Raw genomic sequence first — 19,978 nt, forward strand, 5'->3', positions numbered from 1 at the left:
AGCGAGGGCGGGTCGCGCTAGTTATTTAATAACTTGTTTTAGCTTCTGTGTGTGTTCATTAAGGAGTATTTTAATTCAATTTTCACTCCGTTTCAATATGAAAGCTGGTATTTTTTATTATTGAAGTAGCTATGGAAAACGGGGTTGAATTGAATGGCTCGTAACAAATAACAAATTTGGGCTCTTGTTACTTTGTTTGAGGTACATTTTGTTGAGCAATGAGTGCAAAAATAAAATAAAATTAATGCGTGAAATTCTATTTCGTTCGCGTAATAATATGAACTATATATATAGAATTTTGAAAAATATTATCATCGTCATCAGCCCACAGTCCTCCATTGCTGGACGTAGGCCTCACCCAATCACAAAAACATTATGAAACGGCTTAAAAATTTAAGAAAGTTTGAAAACCTTTAGGTAGGAAAATAATTACAATATTTTTAAGACTATTGTAAGGTTTTACATGATTCATAAATTCCGAATAATGTAGTAAAGCACTCAAAGATATTTTATGCGCACCGTCAAATGTCATATACAATTTTCAATGTGATATTAAGGTTAGCGAAGGAGTACCAGGGGACCGGTCGATATCGCGATTAGACTAAGCGAGTACCTATCGTACTTTTTTATTTTTTTATTTTACCTATGCTGATATCATTGAGAGGCTATATCAGCGTTACCTTAGCGTGTAGGTGAGCTCTCGGGGCTCAAACCAGAGATGTTGCTAACACTGGCCCTAGTAAGAGCTTCGCAGAATCTACCACCGGATCGGAAACGCGACCCACTAAGAAGATCCGGCGAGAAACTCAGTGGGCTTTTTTATTTATTTTTTATTGCTTAAATGGATGGACGAGCTCACAAGCCCACCTGATGTTAAGTGGTTACTGGAGCCCATAGACATCTACAACGTAAATGGGCCACCCACTCTACAACGTAAATGCGCCACGTGTCTATGGGTTTATTTACTTGCCGAGCCTTGCGTCGCAAGTGCACAAGTACACAAATTTTCTTTGTTTCATATACGTCATAATCGATTTTTTATTAAAAATCGATGAATTCATCTGAATAATACATCAAAGCTTTAATTATCGCCTACTAATGTTTCACATAGAAGCATATTAAATTCGAACTAACGTTTAAAACGTCGATTCAGTCAGGTCATCGAACTCGTTTTGATCGCAAATATTGGTATACACGTTCGAACTTTAGAAATGATTATAGTCATAGGAGAAATTACTTAAACAGTGATTGCCTAGTCAATTTCGTCACTTGTTATACATATTTTCGTTATTGTTGTACGTCCTGTATGTACAAATTGTATTTAGTATTTACTGTTAGTATTAGTAGTAATTTAGTACTTCCGTTTATTGGTAGTAAGTAGGGCATGTTGTAATCTCGCATTCATGCATTATTTCTGCCGCGTACCGATATTAAGCTTCAGTTTGAAGGTCGAGACAGCTGTTAAGGCAATGAATATTTCGATCTCATAACTCAAGGTGACCTGGGCTTTCACGTCGTGAAAATCTATGGGCTTCAATAACCACTACACTGTGACTACGCCAGGTGGGCTTTAAATTCGTTCCTTCGTCTACGCAATAAAAAAATATGTAATAATAAAAACACCATCGGACCTACTTTTGTTGAGTTCAGAAAACACATTTACAAAGTCGCTCTCAATAAAACGATTTAACACCGACACTCAAAACTGTAACATAATGCCGAGCCATTTAAATCATAATACCGAAACCTTTCATTTTGCGTAGCTAATTACCGAACGAAACGACTTCATTCACGTCGTGCCAATTATATTGCCTAATTGGGTGCCAAATTAAATTTACAATGAACAATTCCGTGTACTTGTATTACGGAAGCCGTAGGTAACTTGAACTTTTCATTTCGTCGCCTGCAATGACTTCTTGCAAACAAACAGCAGTAATACAATTGCCTGAGAGTGTTGAATGTTTCAAAATATTCCTCCCGTGCAGTGCAATATGGATTCATTTTTGACAAATTAATCAAAATTTGTTAAATCAAGCGTTTTGGCATTATCGGTAATTTTCGTGATGCATTCGTATTGTGTGATGTGATTATGCTGAGGTAAGCAAATACGTGCCTCAAACGAGTTCACGAATGACTTTCATAGCTTGTACATAGCTTAATAACTGATAATGAGTCAAACACGGTCACCTGGCTCCAAAAAAGAATTCTCAGGTTCGTTATGGGAGCCAGAGATATACATACTTATATATATACACATGTAACTACATTCATACATACTTATATAGTTATTAAAAACCCAGATGAGGAGCAAACGAACCTGTTTATACCTCTAATAATAAATAGCCCTTTAAGAGAGTCGAAGCCCAGACTCCGCTCTACTCCGACTATTGCATAGTATTTTTACAATAATAAAATAAGACCACGCTATATTTATAAACATCAACAAAAGCAACACATTAACTGTCCCCTTCACACTCATAAGCTAGACCGCACGAGAGAGAGATGGGCAGACTTTTTATGATGCGCATGCAGTGCGACGTCACGCCGCGCGCTTATTCACAAACACTACACAAGCGCAGCGTGTGGATGTGTTGAACGCGAGCTAAATGGTAGGCGGAGTGGGGGCTGTTAAATTTTATTTTCGTTACGGAATTTCTTGATTCGGTCGCCGCGATCAAAGCCCGCGATAAAAGCTATGTAATAGCTTAAAAACACTTTAAACTTAAAAAGAGCAATAACGTCGTTCAGTACTAACATATAAATATTTAGTGCCTGTTCTCCCAGTTATCCGAGTTCGTTGATCTTGTTCAAAGGAGAAATGTTATGATAAATTACTTGTCATTTTGCTAGCGCTTACCCTACGTCTACATGAGAATGGTAACAGATGTATGCGAACAATGCTAGACGATGACCATCGGTCGACGACACGGCTTTGTGACAATATCGACCCGTCGCGTAATTGTTGGATAGCCCGCTGAACAGGAATTCTTTGAGTGCCCTCCTCGATAGAACTTGCATATTCATGATTGTTTTATTCATGTCTTATGCCAACTATTATGCAGTACAGTTGAGATGCATTTGTCTTATCCTTTGAACTGAGGCGTATGAACGCTTCGAGGTATAAATAGACAAGATGTAGGTACCTACTTACCCTTGAATACTCAGAATACGCGCTACCACCAGGAAATTTAATACACAGTGTCATTATTTTACATATTATTTAGCATAGCTTATTATAGCTTAGTTTCGCTTATATACAATTACACACAAAATAGTCAACTATTTTGCAATATGTATCTAAATTCGAATGCAAATAAAAATCGATACAATTCTAAGAGCTTTTTAAAAATATAAATTTTTAAATGTTTCGGAACAAAATACTCTGAGTAAGAGTGATTTATTCATAAAGCATTAAAAACCCTTTTTAATTTAACAACTCATTGTCAAGATGTAGCCAAGTAAGGGTGAAGAAATACCAACTTTTTTCATTAACGCTACCAGAATATAATAGAGTCTTACTTACCACAGAGGTAGGATTAAAGATAGCGCCGCAAAATAACGGGACCAGCTTGATTCTGTACTTCACCTGCGTCCCCTATATATCTTGTTTACGAGAACTTCCATTTTAAACTTGCCGTAATGGGTTTTTGAATTAATACCCCGTGGATATGACGAGGGATGTAATTTATGATGCGACGCGTTATTTACCGATTTCCCTCTGAACATTCATGCCTTTGTGGGCGTTCAGTTTCATTAATGCTTTGTTTGGAATTCGGTGTTTAATTATATTAATAAATAGTGGTTTCTACACGAACTGACTGTATTGGTATTTTTAAAATATATTAAACATTCAATAGAAAATAACAACAAAACAAGCATCTATATATTAATACGTGAAGCAAAAACTTTGTATCCCTTTTTACGAAAATTGCGCGGACGGAGGAGTATGAAATTTTCCACACTTATAGAGAATATAGAGAAGAAGTGCACAATGATAATTTTTTTTTTAAATAATGCCTAAAAGATACATTAAATCAATAAAGAAAACATTACACACACTACATACCATGTCTTTGATGCACACACGCATGCATACTATTTATTGTCAAACTTTTGTTCTTGACGTCTGTTGTCAAATTGAGAGTAGATTAAATATTGTTTGTCTTTGTTATTCTTTTTTATAGTGTAGTCTTGGTGAAATTTGTGATTATAGAAGTATAAAATACAATCATAATGGCATACAAACTTACAGTTCCAATTAATTATAGTCGAATTTCCACTACTGTGGGACCACTAGTTCTTATTGTTTTTTGAATATTTAGTTTGGGATGTGAAAAACTCTCCCGGTTCTATTGAAATGGAATTTCGAAACCTGTTACGCTTGTTAATGGATTTCTTTTAAATAAACAAAAAAAGTATATTATTTTTTAGCGTTTTTGCTATTTTCAAATATAAAGAGTGATGCTCGAACTAAGTCAAAAGTATTTTACCAAGATATATTTTACTTCTGAGAATATTCTGCAAGAAACTTTCTCTTTTTCGTATCTTAAATTTTCAGAAAATTTAAAATACAGCAATGAATATGTTAAAATCGGCCATAAAATGACCAAATTTGCTGTATTGATCATAATTTCAGCAGGAAAGTTAAAGAAAGAAGATCTCCCCGTTGGAGATGAAACCTTCAAAACTAATATTGTTTTTTTTAAATACCGATTCGATGTCCGTAGTTTGAATATAAATTTCACGCTACCTCGGTTTTATTAAAAGTTAAATCCGAAATCGAAAAAGCAACTTAACGCTAAAACTTATTTTGAATTATCTTTATATTTTGAAACGCTAAAACAATGGATTATAGTATTTACAGAAGGGTCATTGAGAACATTTACGATGATTCCCTTTTGTGTTATGTAAAATCTGCTACTGAATTAACGTTCTACACGATATGCTCTCATAACCATAAAATAGCTGATTATAGTAATTGAAAATTTTGATTATCAAGCCAAATAGCTAAGTTTAAAACGTTATATTTTGTAGACTTCTTTAGACAGATTTCACATTTAGTTTCAAATTTAGCACCGATTCATGATTAAACGAAGACTACATATTTTTCGGGAGTTCATCTAAGGTCAGAAGGTAAAGACGATTTTGGCAGAATAAAAAAAAAAGATCTAACACATTTCAGACGATCCCTTCGCAAATCAATGACGCATCATGAAGAAGTGGCTCGACAACTAGACGAATTAACCGACTACCGGCCTTACTTCACGTGGTGGGTGAGCACAGTGCAGACCCTGGTCTTGTTGCTGTCATTGCTGTGTTATGGTTTCGGGCCAGTCGGCTTCGGAAGGCACACGCACTCTGGACAGGTGCTGGTCAAGAGTTTGAGTTTACAGCAGGTGAGTGAGATTATTTAATCTCTATATATAAAAATGAATTGCTGTTCGTTAGTCTCGCTAAAACTCGAGAACGGCTCAACCGATTTGACTAATTTTGGTCTTGAATTATTAGTGGAAGTCCAGAGAAGGTTTAAAGGGTAGAATATGAAAATGCTCGGAATTAAATAAAAATAACAGTTTTGTTTTTCCTTTGATGTGTCCCCCGTCAAACGGATTCCTTTTGTTTGTTTTAAGTTTATTTTATAAAAAAGCTTAGGTCTTTTGACCTTATCGATTGAGGCACTACGAAGTCTGCCGGGTCAGCTAGTTTAGAGATAAAAATGTTATTAATACTTTGCATACCTTACGGAGTCCTTTGCGTCTATGGACTTTTCTATTCATGCAACTTATTCTGTATATAGCATCTGTTAAATATCTACTACCAAATTAGCGATCTAAAGTATATATTCTCTAGGTTCCCAATTGGTTTCAGTTAGCAATTCACAGTATAGTTAATGGCATTAGCGATTGTTCCAATTTTGCTTGGTGTACCTACTTATTTGAATATTTCTTTTCCGTTATTCGTTTAGTTTCTGGGATATACACTAACTTCGCTCTAAGGATTTGGTTTCCAAAACATTTGCAATAAATTGAGCATACTTTTGTTACACTTCACTAAGTATTCGTCGGTGAATAAAAACATCTTTAGCTATACCTTCAGCCCGCTGCTCGGCGTTTACGACTTGGAAAAATCATTTCAAAGTTTGTTCAGTGAGTTCAGATCAATAAATAAGAATGGCTTGGGTTTAACACAAATTTTCATTATACATACTAGACGGAAAATTTGTTCAAACCTTTAATAATGTTTTTTTAATTTATTTATTGCTTAGATGGGTGGACGAGCTCACAGCCCTCCTAGTGTTAGGTAGTTACTGGAGCCCATAGACATCTACAACGTAAATGCGCCACCCACCTTGAGATTTAAGTTCTAAGGTCTCAAGTATAGTTACAACGGCTGCCTTACCCTTCAAACCGAAACGCATTACTGCTTCATGGCAGAAATAGGCAGGTTGGTGGTACCTACCCGTGCGGACTCACAAGAGGTCCTACCACCAGTAAAACCAGTAATGTATAATAGTAAGCTTTGAGTTTTAAGATGCTTAATAATAGAGAGTACTGGTATGGGTACTTACAAATGTAGTTTATTTCGATTACTTCTTAAAAAATATTATTATATTATTAATGCCAGAGGGAAATGAAATAAATCATCTGTAGACTAAAGGCACAGACATACTTGTATCAATCCGATTATGTGGAAGTTTGAATTCTGGGTAGGTGCCAATATTTTTTTGGAAAATATTATACATAAAATATGTATGTATTTACGAAGGTCTTCCATTATGAAGGAATAACAAGATAAAATAAAATCAACAAATTTTGCGCAATGGTTATATTGTATTGGTATTGGATGCCGGTATAGTAGATACCGCTATCGCACCTATTTTCTTTTGTTGAACACCAACGCGTTTGGACTCAACGGTTAGAATAGTCTACAAGGCTCTGAAACAAAAATAGAGACATTTACCTCACATCTCGAGATGTTCATTTCAGGTGATTTCATGAGAATACATAAAATATCTTCTCGTGTTTTTATATTTGTATCTTAGTTCGCTAATTTAATTTTTATAATAGTATTGCCGTCTTCTATAGAGAAGATCACTTCGCGTACGTTCTTTGATGTGGCAAAGCTTTCAGACGAAACACGTTTGTCCAGATTTAATGTCTGGGTAAGCGCTCGGGACTCGAGTTTACACCTTCAGAGATTTATGTGAATCTATAACTTGATAGAAAACCACAGTTACTTTCCTATCTCTTAGCTGAAAAACAAATTAAAATATAGTTTTTTGTTTTATTATTAAAAAAATTATACTTTGTTATTACAAAAAGAATGTAAATTGGGCAATAACTAAGATATAGATTGCTAGATAATAAAATAATGAAAACCATAGAAGCACATTCTAACCTACCCAATACCTATTTATTACAGCATATAATAAATAGGAAATGATGACGCAGACTGGTAATTACGAAACATGGAATTGCAATAGTGTGCTAGAATCTCTGCACAAAATAAGAGTATTAGCGGACCGCGATGTAGGTCACATAGGCTTTGTGGGTCGTTCCTTTGTCTTGTTTTTGCTGCTTAGCGGAGTCTTTCGTAATGTCCCATCTTTTAGAAACGAATGACCGCAAAAGGTTCGCCTACTCATGTTATTTTGAGGTCAACGCTCTTTTACGACTTCTATTGACTTTTAGAAGGGTATTTACTCCGTGTTTCGAGCTGATAAATGACTAAGTCTTGTGTTTGGGTGCGTATCTATTTTAATGTTAAATCTTGTGGTTGTCTGAAATGTTGGTATTGTCCTTTTTGCGTTAGATTTATATGTCTATAATGTAATATTAAAATTGCTTTCAGCTTTCGTGCTGTATGCCATTGTGCTTACATCACGAAAAACTACTGGGTAGGTTTCGGTCTTCTTTTTTCTAGTTTTAATTCCTCAAATCAAGTTATAGATTTAATTGATGATATTTAAATGAACAAATATACGGTTATGAAGGTGAGTTTCTTTGTTTGTTTTTGGTGGTGAGCGTATCATTGGTCTGTTATGCAAAAAAACCGTTTGGCTTGGCAAAATCGATTTAAATCAATCGATAATATCATCATCAGTGTACAGACGTCCACTAATAGATATAGGTGTTTCCCAAAGCTTACCATAACGACTGATTCTATGCTGCCTGTAATCGACAAGTCATCCATCCAACTTTGCCGTAAACTCCGTAAGCTCCGTCTTCCAACGTGCGGTCACCTAGAGCATCAAAAATAACCCGCAATAATCAATTCCAGGTTGAATGGGAAGAGCCAGCTTCGTTCTGGTTGGGGCCAAGGGCAGCGGACTTGATACACTTGGGGGCGAAGTTTGCTCCGTGCATGAGGCGAGATGCAAGGATAGCAAGGGCCATAGCAGCATCGGCGAGAAGAGAACGGGACACTGCGTGTTGCATACGTAACGATGATTCAGGCTGTGTCCAATCATCAAAGGCTGACTGTTCGGTAAGATTTTGAAGTTGCAAAGTATAGTATCTATAAGCGTAAGGACAATTTCGGTTAGCTATTTTTGCTTGATTTAGAGAAAGTATAAAAAGTTGATGTCAGCTGAAGTCATCCCATTTTCTTTTTTGAAAAGGTCCTGGTCGTGTTTGCCAAGGTAAAGTGATTAATTCATAAAAAATACAATCGATATAACTTTTTCACGGTATACGGAAACGAAGTTAACAGTAAAAAAATTTTTGGCAGTTCATGGTTAGTTCAAAGATACCTTAACATTTATATTAATATAAGTCCAACTAAAACGATGATCATCAAACAAAAATAATAAAAAAAAAACATATTATTCTAATTATGGTGATTTTCACTTATGTCCGCTCTCAAACTCAGGTTGTGACTTATATCTTCCAGTACGCAAGAAGCTGGAATAACGGGAAAACTAATATAGCATTATTTTATAGCAACTATCTAATCACAATAAAAATTAAATATGATTACTGCAATTGTTAAAAAGTAATATAACTTATGTTTTAAAATTCAATACTTTAGCTTGTATTTACTGAAATATTGTTCAGGGTTCGCGCTTATTAAAAATATAATATTACTTACGTACGTTTATTTCATGATTAAGTTCTGAATTAATAATTTATATTTTATACATGCTAATAACCAGATAAGAGGATTAATACCAAAGGTAAGGAATTAATTTGTAACGCGGCTTATTCATTTCGAATCTGACACGTTTTAACGTAATTAAATTTCATTTCAGAATACAATATCTACATGGAAAAAATGGTCTTCGGGAGAATCGGGACCCGGGGGACGGATATCAGGGTCCGTTTGTGGTTTAGATCCAAAGTAAGTAAATTCATTCGATTTTTTTATTTTTCATTGCTTAGGTGGGTGAACGAACTCACAGTCCACTTGGTGTTAAGTGGTTACTGGAGCCCATACACATCTACAACGTAAATGCGCCATCCACCTTGAGATATAAGTTCTAAGGTCTCAGTATAATTACAACGGCTGCCCCGCCCTTCAAACCCAAACGCATTACTGCTTCACGGCAGAAATAGGCGGGGTGGTGGCACCTACGCGGACTCACAAGAGGTCCTACCACCAGTAATCACCATTAATTCTTACAATGTTTTAATGTTTTCAGATTTTGCGAGGCCCCTCGGTCGATAGCACCTCACGAATGGCCAGATGACATCACGAAATGGCCGATTTGTCGCAAGTCGGTGCTGGACGGATCGGCGGCAGCTGGACGGGCCGGACACGCGGCGGAGCACATGGCTTGCGAGGTCATAGGTCATCCGTGTTGTATAGGAGTGCACGGACAATGCGTGATCACGACTAGGGAGCATTGCGACTTTGTCAAGGGATATTTTCACGAAGAGGCCTCACTTTGCTCGCAGGTTTGGTTTTTACCATCAATAACTCTTTGTTAGGTATCTTATAAAAGCGTTTCTCAAATTTGTATCCTAAGGATTTGTAAGACGAAGAGGCCTCACTTTGCTCACAGGTTTGTTTTTTACCATCGATAGCTCTTTGTTAGGTATCTTACTTATAAAAGCGTTTCTCAAATTTGTATCCTAAGGATTTGTAAGACGAAGAGGCCTCACTTTGCTCACAGGTTTGTTTTTTACCATCGATAGCTCTTTGTTAGGTATCTTACTTATAAAAGCGTTTCTCAAATTTGTATCCTAAGGATTTGTAAGACGAAGAGGCCTCACTTTGCTCACAGGTTTGTTTTTTACCATCGATAGCTCTTTGTTATGTATCTTACTTATAAAAGCGTTTCTCAAATTTGTATCCTAAGGATTTGTAAGACGAAGAGGCCTCACTTTGCTCACAGGTTTGTTTTTTACCATCGATAGCTCTTTGTTAGGTATCTTACTTATAAAAGCGTTTCTCAAATTTGTATCCTAAGGATTTGTAAGACGAAGAGGCCTCACTTTGCTCACAGGTTTGTTTTTTACCATCGATAGCTCTTTGTTAGGTATCTTACTTATAAAAGCGTTTCTCAAATTTGTATCTTAAGGATTTGTAAGACGAAGAGGCCTCACTTTGCTCACAGGTTTGTTTTTTACCATCGATAGCTCTTTGTTAGGTATCTTACTTATAAAAGCGTTTCTCAAATTTGTATCCTAAGGATTTGTAAGACGAAGAGGCCTCACTTTGCTCACAGGTTTGTTTTTTACCATCGATAGCTCTTTGTTAGGTATCTTACTTATAAAAGCGTTTCTCAAATTTGTATCCTAAGGATTTGTAAGACGAAGAGGCCTCACTTTGCTCACAGGTTTGTTTTTTACCATCGATAGCTCTTTGTTAGGTATCTTACTTATAAAAGCGTTTCTCAAATTTGTATCCTAAGGATTTGTAAGACGAAGAGGCCTCACTTTGCTCACAGGTTTGTTTTTTACCATCGATAGCTCTTTGTTAGGTATCTTACTTATAAAAGCGTTTCTCAAATTTGTATCCTAAGGATTTGTAAGACGAAGAGGCCTCACTTTGCTCACAGGTTTGTTTTTTACCATCGATAACTCTTTGTTAGGTATCTTATAAAAGCGTTTTTCAAATTTGTATCCTAAGGGTTTGTGAGAAATACTTTTCATATGTGTTAGCTATTTCTAGATTTATTGGAAGCCTTTCTGGAGTAATAGATGATTTTAGCAAAAATACCTTCAATCAACTATTACACAATATGCTTTAATAGTTCTTTCTGTGTTCAAACAGTTACATGTGAGTTTAATAATTAGTTGTCATAAGATAGCAAGTAATAATTACTTGTTTACATTATTTCTAGAGATAGATAGACGAGTTCATAGCTGATATGGAGAAGTGGCTACTTCCCAGAGGTATAGTGGGAATACCGTTAATATATTAAGACTTTAGGTCGAAGTCTCACTTGTATTGTAATAATAGCTGTTACTATTATTCCATTTCAAGCTGTATCGCATTATTGCTTCACGGTAAAAACAGGAAAGGCAGTGATACTCAACGACACGGTTTGATACCAATAACTAAGCAAATCGATTAAAAACAGGTTTGACTTTTACTCTACGATGTAATTCATTCATTGTGGAAGCCGGTCATCAAGACGTGTTTGGTACGTATTTATTTAGAACAAACCGGTACCTGCCATTAGATTTTGTATTCGATAAGAGTATATCCAAATACTTTACTTAGTAGGCTACAAATACAATAGTTAGGCAAGAAAATCCCCGTTAATAGTAACTAACATCTATCATGCTACACAAAAAATCGCGCAATGGTTAATTAATGGTTAATTTTCGTTATTCGTAAAATATACTTTTAAGGCTTTATTCGGCGCAAGAGATGATGACTAATACGAGGCTAATTGGTTGGAAAACTAGTGTTGCCGTGAAAACATCTCAATAGTATTGTAGCGTACGAATCTTCTACCCCTATTACCGAAACACATGAATAATTTGGGACAGAAGATGGTGGAGTCAACTGATGCGGGCTGATTCTAGGCCCAACTACTAGCAAAATTAAAGATACTTGAGGAGAGGATGTTGGTGCTATGGTAATGCAATGGCAGTTACTATAGGTGACCCGAGTGGCTAACTCGTATGACCCGATAGACAGCCGATTAGATTTATCAGCATTGTATCTTCAAAACTCTGCTTAATGCATAAAATTGTAAATATTTCAGGTATCGTGCCTCGACGATGTTTGTGGAATGTTACCGTTCATGAGAAGGAGACGTCCAGATCAACTGTATAGAGCGTGGACGTCTTTATTCGTACATGCTGGTCTCTTACATTTGGCTGCGACGCTGGCGTTGCAGTGGCTCTTCATGAGGGACATGGAGAAAATGGCTGGCCCTGTTCGGATGGCTGTGATATATTTGGGCAGTGGCGTTGCTGGGAACATGGCCTCAGCGATATTTGAACCGTATAGAGCAGAGGTAGGGATTAAACCGTTAAAGCGCTATCTAATCGCGACTTGCGAGGAGTTTTGCATCTGCATTAGGTTTATTGTAAATTTGAAAGCTGCATAAAATATTTAACTTCGATAGTGCTCCTGAAGAGATTATTGAATTCACCAAAAACTACATGTATCGTTTAAAAAACTCATTGTTAGTAGAATATTAAAGTATGTGTCTGTTATCCATTCTCTCCCTACAAAAAACTGTTTTGGGCTCAATTGTTAAATCTTCGTTACTTAGTCCTATGCGTTTTCTTTATCTTCTCATTAGACAGCGCATACATAGCGCATCTCACATAAATTTAAGTGAAATCCGTAATGTACGTAGTATTAATATAGTTCTGATAAATTAGACAACAATAAACTGATTGAATTAAAACTTATTAAGTTTTGCTTTTCATTGCAGGTGGGGCCTGCTGGGTCCCATTTCGGGCTGTTGGCATGTTTAATAGTAGAAGTTATCGGAGCTTGGCCAATACTCAAACATCCCAGGCGGGCTCTGCTCAAATTAATGGGACTCGCGTTTGCGTTGTTTCTATTAGGACTTCTGCCATGGATAGACAATTTCGCTCACGTTTTCGGTTTCGTGTTCGGATTCCTGCTAGCGTACGCCTTATTACCGTTCATAATATTCGGTCCGTACGAGCGGAGAAGGAAAATAGTGTTGGTGTGGGTGTGTCTTATATCGGCGGCGGCTATGCTGTGCGCTTTGGTGGCTTTGTTCTACGCGGCGCCGGCGTACGAGTGCGCGGCGTGCGCTTACTTCACGTGTCTCCCGTTCGCGCCGGACATGTGCGCGTCGCAGGATGTGCGCGTGCGTCAGATGGACGGGGTATGACGGCGGTCGGCCCGGGCGCCCCTGCCGCCGCCGCCCCCCCGCCCCGCCGCCGCGCCCTGCCCCGCCCCGCACTGCGCTGCGTCCACGCCTCGCGCACACATACACACATCCCACGAAATATGTAAACTGAAATATCAATTTTCGCACTGACATTACTCGTGGGCAAACAGACGTCGTTCTCCGCGGTCATCTTTGAAAGACTTCACTGATCCAGAGCACCTTAACACGAGTGCATATTGTACGTCCGCGCTTGTCCATGTTTAGATGTATATATGTATTATCTTTATTACTCTCATGTCAGATCAGACTATGCGATCGGTGGAATTCCAATTTCATGTGTTTAGTACATAAAAATAGTATGTCTACCTAGATGACTCTCCGATATGCGTTGATAACTTAGCCAAACGTCATGGACGTGCAATATGCGCCAGAGCTTACAACGTTTTTCAACGAGTGACGAATCATTATCCCAATAAAATATTGTGCGTTTGTCAAATCACGTGTGATAGTCGCTCGTGAAAAAAATGCTCTAAGCTCAGGTGCTCACTGTGCGTGTTTCGTACCACGGCTGCTAATTATCACGGAGAATAATGACAAATAAGCGGCGTGACATCAAAGTGAAATAAAACTATCACAAAACGTACGTCACATCGCGTCTTTGTTAAAAAGTCAATGCTTTTGGATTCGTTACCGCAATATGTGGTGTCGAAAAACATTCATAAATTTAATATTCCCATTTTTTTTATTTATTTCAACCTACCCTCGTTTCGTATTTTTGCAATAACGTTATTAGTGGCACTTTTTAAGCTCGTTTTGGTCACCATTTGTGACATTTTAAATCCTCTCACTAGTAAAAACCTATGCAAATATTTTATACAATACATCAGGGGGTCTTTCACGAATTTTATACGTGCGTGATTGACTTTAGCTGCATGATTATTACATCGTTAGAGAGTACAAGTACTGTATGTAGTTCGGAAACAAATTTTAAAGTACTACTACTACATTGATAAATTCAATTATCGTGAGGCATGAAAGAAAATGTATCGATAACATAACTGGTGTGAGCTGAAATCGAATAAAAAATGTATGATGTTGCGTGTTTCAATTTATAATATATCACAATCGCATTCGTGTGAGTGAGCTAGTCGTGATCTATTATTCAATTATTAAACGATTGATTAAATCGATATTTGTGAAATGATTTGATATTATGTATTTTTAATGTGCTAAATCAACCTTGAGTAATGTATTTATTTAGCGGATGCGACGATTATAATATTGTAAATATTCTGTAATATAAACGAGAAAAGTATTTAACATTTATAAGTGAGTTTGTATTTACGTATGTGTAAGTAATGATTGCGTAAATTACGTTGCACGTTTTGTGACACTAAAAACGGGTAAAAGGAATACAAAGAATAGAGATTATTATTTAAAATAATAATAATTAGTACACTAATATAAGCGGTCCGTTAAATAGCCTTAAATTTCTTGAATTCAGCATTAAAATTGGTTATGAAAATACTGAGAAAATAACATTTTACAGATTAATGGAAAAGTCGGTGCGTATAAAAAAAGGATTGTGTGTTTTTATGAAACCACGGTAAAAGTGAAACTTTTTTTCACATTATAGACATTTAACTCTGACAAACAACATTTACATTAAACACTGACAAAAACAAACAAAATAGTATGGAGCACTGGCACAAATGAGTAATAGTCTATACACTACACGGTCAGTCACGGACGAGCGCCTTTCACTTTATCCCTACTCAGCGGCCGACCGTCACGCGACATGCAACATACAAACGAAAAAGTTTGAGACGATGTAATAAAAGTTTCACTTTAATAAATTACTTGTTATCTCTTTTGCACCGTCTCAAGGTCTCAAGCCTCATTGTGCCTATTATTTTCAATAAGCAACCATCCCATGATCATCTTTAAAACATTTCGAACATAGTAATTAATGGATTTATAACTTTCATAAAAAATATATATATATATATATATATTTTTATACAAGGAGATAGTAGATACAATGTGTTCAGAAAGGTTTATTACAGTTCAACGATTGAGAAGTTCGTATATCCAAATCTTTTCAGAAACACATCTATTACTAAGAATAAGCATTTTCTGTTTTGCATTGCCATCAAATTTAAAGAAGGGAACTTTTTATTTGGTGACGTCATATCGTCATGGTTAAGACCAACGGTGTATTCGTATCGAGCGATGCGGTTGCGCCAGTGATTAAGTCCGATTTTTTTTCATACCTAAGTCTTGAGAGGCTATGTCAGCGTCACCGGGCGATTTAGCTCACGGGGCTCAAACTTGACGTTGTTGCTAACACGAACCCTAGCAAGAGCCGTGCTTCGCAGAATCTACCACCGCATCGGAAACGCGACCCACTGAGAAGATCCGGCGAGAAACTCAGTGGGCTGTGTCTGTGGGCTAGTTTACTCGCCGAGCACTTCGTCGCAAGCGACGGGTTCGACGAGAACGATGACCGGTGAAAATCCGAGACGAAATTACCGACATTTTTAAGAAAACATTTACCTACGCGTGTTCACGAATGACTTCCTCGACGAAGAATTAATATAGTGCAATAAAAATAAAACAAAGAAAAAACATTTTTTTTCTTTTAACTTATTGATAGTTAAATATTGTGAGATTGTATCGTTAGTATCACCAACCTCCGTATTTCTGTCGTTACAGCATACAGCTGACACTTAAACTACATTAACCTATAGCTTCTTATAACATAGAATATTTCTTCATATCTTTATTGCACTAGATATGTGTAAATTAGAACGCGAATGACGTCACCTATCACAGGCATGACATACTTTGAAACCAGAAGGCATGGCGGCTTCGTGTGGGCTCGCAATACCTACGCCTTAACAAAATAAGTGACATTGACTAATGCAAAGGGAATTTGTTTCAGGCAGCGAACTTTTTTAAATATGCTTTAATAAACAGGCCCATAATACATCCTTGATTGATTAGGGAAAGAACCTAGTATGTGTTGCTGTGTTTTATATACTGCGTATTTTAAATGCAGAATTTCCATTTATACCGTGTTTTGTGTCACAATATGTTCACGTAAAAGTGTCAAATATTAGTTTATTACTAATAATGTATATAGCATGATAAACAAATATATTTTCACGTATTATGTTCAGAGTATATTATGAACGAATTCATTCTTATGTATAAGTAACATTTGATAATTTGATTTCGTCAATTTATATTATATTCTAGCTATTATCATCAAGTCTGCGTAGTATTATATGATTATATTATTTTATAATATGCTAGTTGTAATCTAAAAAATAAATAAAGTTAGGTATGTTTATTTTATTACAGAACGTTAGGGCGGTTTTTCGTGGTTTATAACGAATTTAAAGTAATAGTCGCATGCGTATTATGTATTATCATCATTGTTACGATAAAGAAATGTAAATATACTAAAAAAAAATATATCGAAATACATTTGTAAATTTTACTTTCGGAAGAGAAGGTTAATCGAGAACCAATTTTGAATCTTTCACATGTTAAGAGTTTGAAATTTGATGACACCGTCGTGATGAATTCAACAGAAATAAATTGTACCAGTATGGTAAAAACTGTTTGGTCGTGAAAAAAAAATGGATGACTAAAAAGTATAAAATATATTAATATTTGCAAGAAAAAAAAACTGTATTCTTTACATTACATTTGCGAAGAACCAATCATATAATATAACAATAAGAAATATATTTTAGCATTTTATTCGGTGTTTGGGAGTCGTAGACTTTATTAAAACTATTTTTGTGATTTAATTCATCGTTAATTTTTTTGTTGGGAATGTTTCGAAATATCGTAAATAATAAATTGGGAAATAATGAAACCGAAATTATTGTTATCTTGATAATTTTTATTTTTTTTAATATTCAATCGTGTTTTTTTAACTATTTCAGTAATAAAGCTTTGAGAGATATTAAGATTAATGGAGGTAAATTTAGATAATTTACTCTCTCGTTGTCACAATCCAAGTACAAAATAATTGTTTGTTGTAAACAAAATTGGATGATGGGTGTATTAGTTTTATATTGTATTATATCATCAATAATCATCACATAAAATTGAAGCTCAAACACAACTGTTAATATTATTCTATTATGTTTAAGATGAGTATTTTAATTTCAATTAAGAAATTGTAATAATTATGATTGTTGAAATTATATTTTGTGAGTAATATGAAGAGAGTGAGAATGAACGTGTCAAATGCAAAAAAATCTCACAATTGTTCGAGGTCAAGTGAGAGATACCCGCTGTAGCTGTCCACGGGCTCTGGTAATGTAATTGCTATGAAGTAATGCCAACACCAATTAGTAATAGGCTCAAATGTTGTTTACCTCAATTTCTACTCATATCATTAGTACGATCGCACCTCCCGCCACCAGAGCAGAGTTCATCCATACTAACTAGAACGGCTACGTTTATCCACAATGTGTTTCTGGAGATTCTTTTTTGCCACAAACCACTCGGCTCTAGAATTAATTTCTCAAGTGTTATAAAAAGTCCTATATAAAGCGAGGGCTTAACAATGGAGATTAACTCAGCGACAGCAGAGATTTGTCTTGACTTGACATTGCTAATGTCTATGAGGTACAGCAACCACGCATCACTAGGTCCTGCGAATGCTCGTATATATACGAAATCAAAAAAAAAAGATAAAGCGATTGTAAATTGTATTGGACTTGATATTTTCCGAGAAAATGACCTCAATCGCGCATTATTCAGACAAAGATACATTTAATGTTCACAAAATAAAGTTCACTACATATTGCGTTATTATTCCATTTAGAATTGTACACTTTTTTGTTAGGATACATTTTTTAATGTTATTTAATTGTAATACAATTAAATAACATTACAAATTAATTGTAATACAATTAAATACAATTAAATACAATACCAAAATTAACGCATGTTTGTAACCAATATAAATAATTACATATTAAATAAACTTAATATTTGATAGAAATACTATTTATGATTTACTCATGAAAAAAAACGAATAAAGCTTTGGTGGCGATTTTTTTACAGCGGTAATAAAATGCGACACGGTCACCCTGCGACTTTAGAACTTAAATTCAATTCAAAATTCAAATTGAATGTTGTTGAATGTCACTTGTTGAATGTGAAAATATAAATAACAATGCTAACTCTATCACCGGTTCCAAAAAAAGCCACAGTTCTGGGAAGAACCGGCGAAACAAACTCAGCGGAGTTAAGTTAAACGTTTTCAGCAGTGAAATGACTAGTTTCAAAGATTGTGTCTCGATTAATGATTCTTTGAAGTCCAGTGAAGTTTTTCTCGAAGTGCCCTTGCGGCCGGCGGCCCGGCGGACTGTCAGAATTTAAATCTAAGACAAAATTAACATAAATGTACATTGTGAACATACAACTTATTATAACACTTAATATTAAGGTAAAGTAATCTTATTGTAACTAGCATTAATCGAACAAGAAACCTTATTATCATAATATCAAGGTGTTTTATTTAGTACTAGCTGACCCGGCAGACTTCGTAGTGCCTAATCGATAAATAAAAGTCCTAAGCTTTTGTATAAAATAAACTTAAAACAAACAAAAGGAGTCCGTCCGACGGGGGACACATTAAAGGAAAAACAAAACTGTTATTTTTATTTAATTCCGAGCATTTTCATATATTTATCTACCTTTTAAACCTCCCCGGGACTTCTACAAATAATTCAAGACCAAAATTAGCCAAATCGGTCCAGCGGTTCTCGAGTTTTAGCGAGACTAACGAACAGCAATTCATTTTTTTATATAGAGATTTCAGTAAAATCATCTCTTAGCTAAAACATCTCCATTCGCTTTTTCTCTACATGTTCAGGCATTTTCTTTATTGGCAATAACTGTGAGACATGGTTTCGGTCCAACTAACGTTAAGATTATACAGACACATTGACAAAGATCAAATCGTAATTGCGATCTTATACCTTGAGATATAAGGTCGACTTCATACGAAATAACAGTTTTTCGAACGCAAAGTAAATCCTCTGCTAAAAGACTTGAAAGGAATATGAGAAAAGTAGAAGAGATAAAATACTTAAAAAGTGTCCACAGCGGTGACTCAGCTGTAATTCTGGGATTGCTGACGTCCATCTAGGTAAGCTTACATAGGCACTTTTAAATCATCATGATTTTATCATCATTTCGGAATTCAGCTTAACCACTGAGATGAAGTATTCTTATTCAAACACTAGCGACCCGCCCTCGCTTCGCTTCGGAAACATTAAAACACACATGAAACCAAAAAAATAAATACAAAAAAAATAAAAAAAAGTAGCCTATGTTCATCAGGGACAATGTCGGCTTCTAATGGAAAAAGAATTTTTCAAATCGGTCCAATAGTTTCGGAGCCTATTCGAAACAAACAAACAAACAAATCTTTCCTCTTTATAATATTAGTATAGATATAGACAACAATTATATAGCACTTTTAAAAAAGATAAGTAGAATCTAAAAGAAACTGCTGGTAGGACTTTTTGTGAGTCCGAACGGGTAAGTACCATTGTCTGTACCTGCTTATTTCTGCCCTGAAGCAGTAATGCGTTTGGTTTGAAGTGTAGGGTCGCCGTTGTAACTATACTGAGACCTTAAAACTCATATCTCAAGGTGGGTGGCGGCATT

General features: G+C 35.7%; 1 protein-coding gene across 4 annotated transcripts in view; it reads left to right on the forward strand.

Moving 5' to 3' along the window:
• LOC101738568 (inactive rhomboid protein 1) overlaps nt 1–18,807 on the forward strand; it is a 176,942-nt gene extending 158,135 nt beyond the window's left edge. For 2 of the 4 annotated variants that reach the window (XM_038016742.2, XM_062673330.1), the window contains exons 6-12: nt 5,183–5,396; nt 8,281–8,487; nt 9,155–9,175; nt 9,251–9,339; nt 9,641–9,896; nt 12,161–12,415; nt 12,842–18,807. In XM_038016742.2, coding sequence (XP_037872670.1) covers nt 5,183–5,396; nt 8,281–8,487; nt 9,155–9,175; nt 9,251–9,339; nt 9,641–9,896; nt 12,161–12,415; nt 12,842–13,273 — 1,474 coding nt within the window. In that variant the 3' untranslated portion in view covers nt 13,274–18,807. The remainder of the gene's footprint in view (nt 1–5,182; nt 5,397–8,280; nt 8,488–9,154; nt 9,176–9,250; nt 9,340–9,640; nt 9,897–12,160; nt 12,416–12,841) is intronic. The other 2 variants (XM_038016743.2, XM_062673331.1) reach the window with 1 other exon arrangement.
• Nucleotides 18,808–19,978: the final 1,171 nt, after the last annotated feature.

This window comes from Bombyx mori, chromosome 17 (genome assembly GCF_030269925.1).
Source record: "Bombyx mori chromosome 17, ASM3026992v2".
Classification (NCBI taxonomy): domain Eukaryota; kingdom Metazoa; phylum Arthropoda; class Insecta; order Lepidoptera; family Bombycidae; genus Bombyx; species Bombyx mori.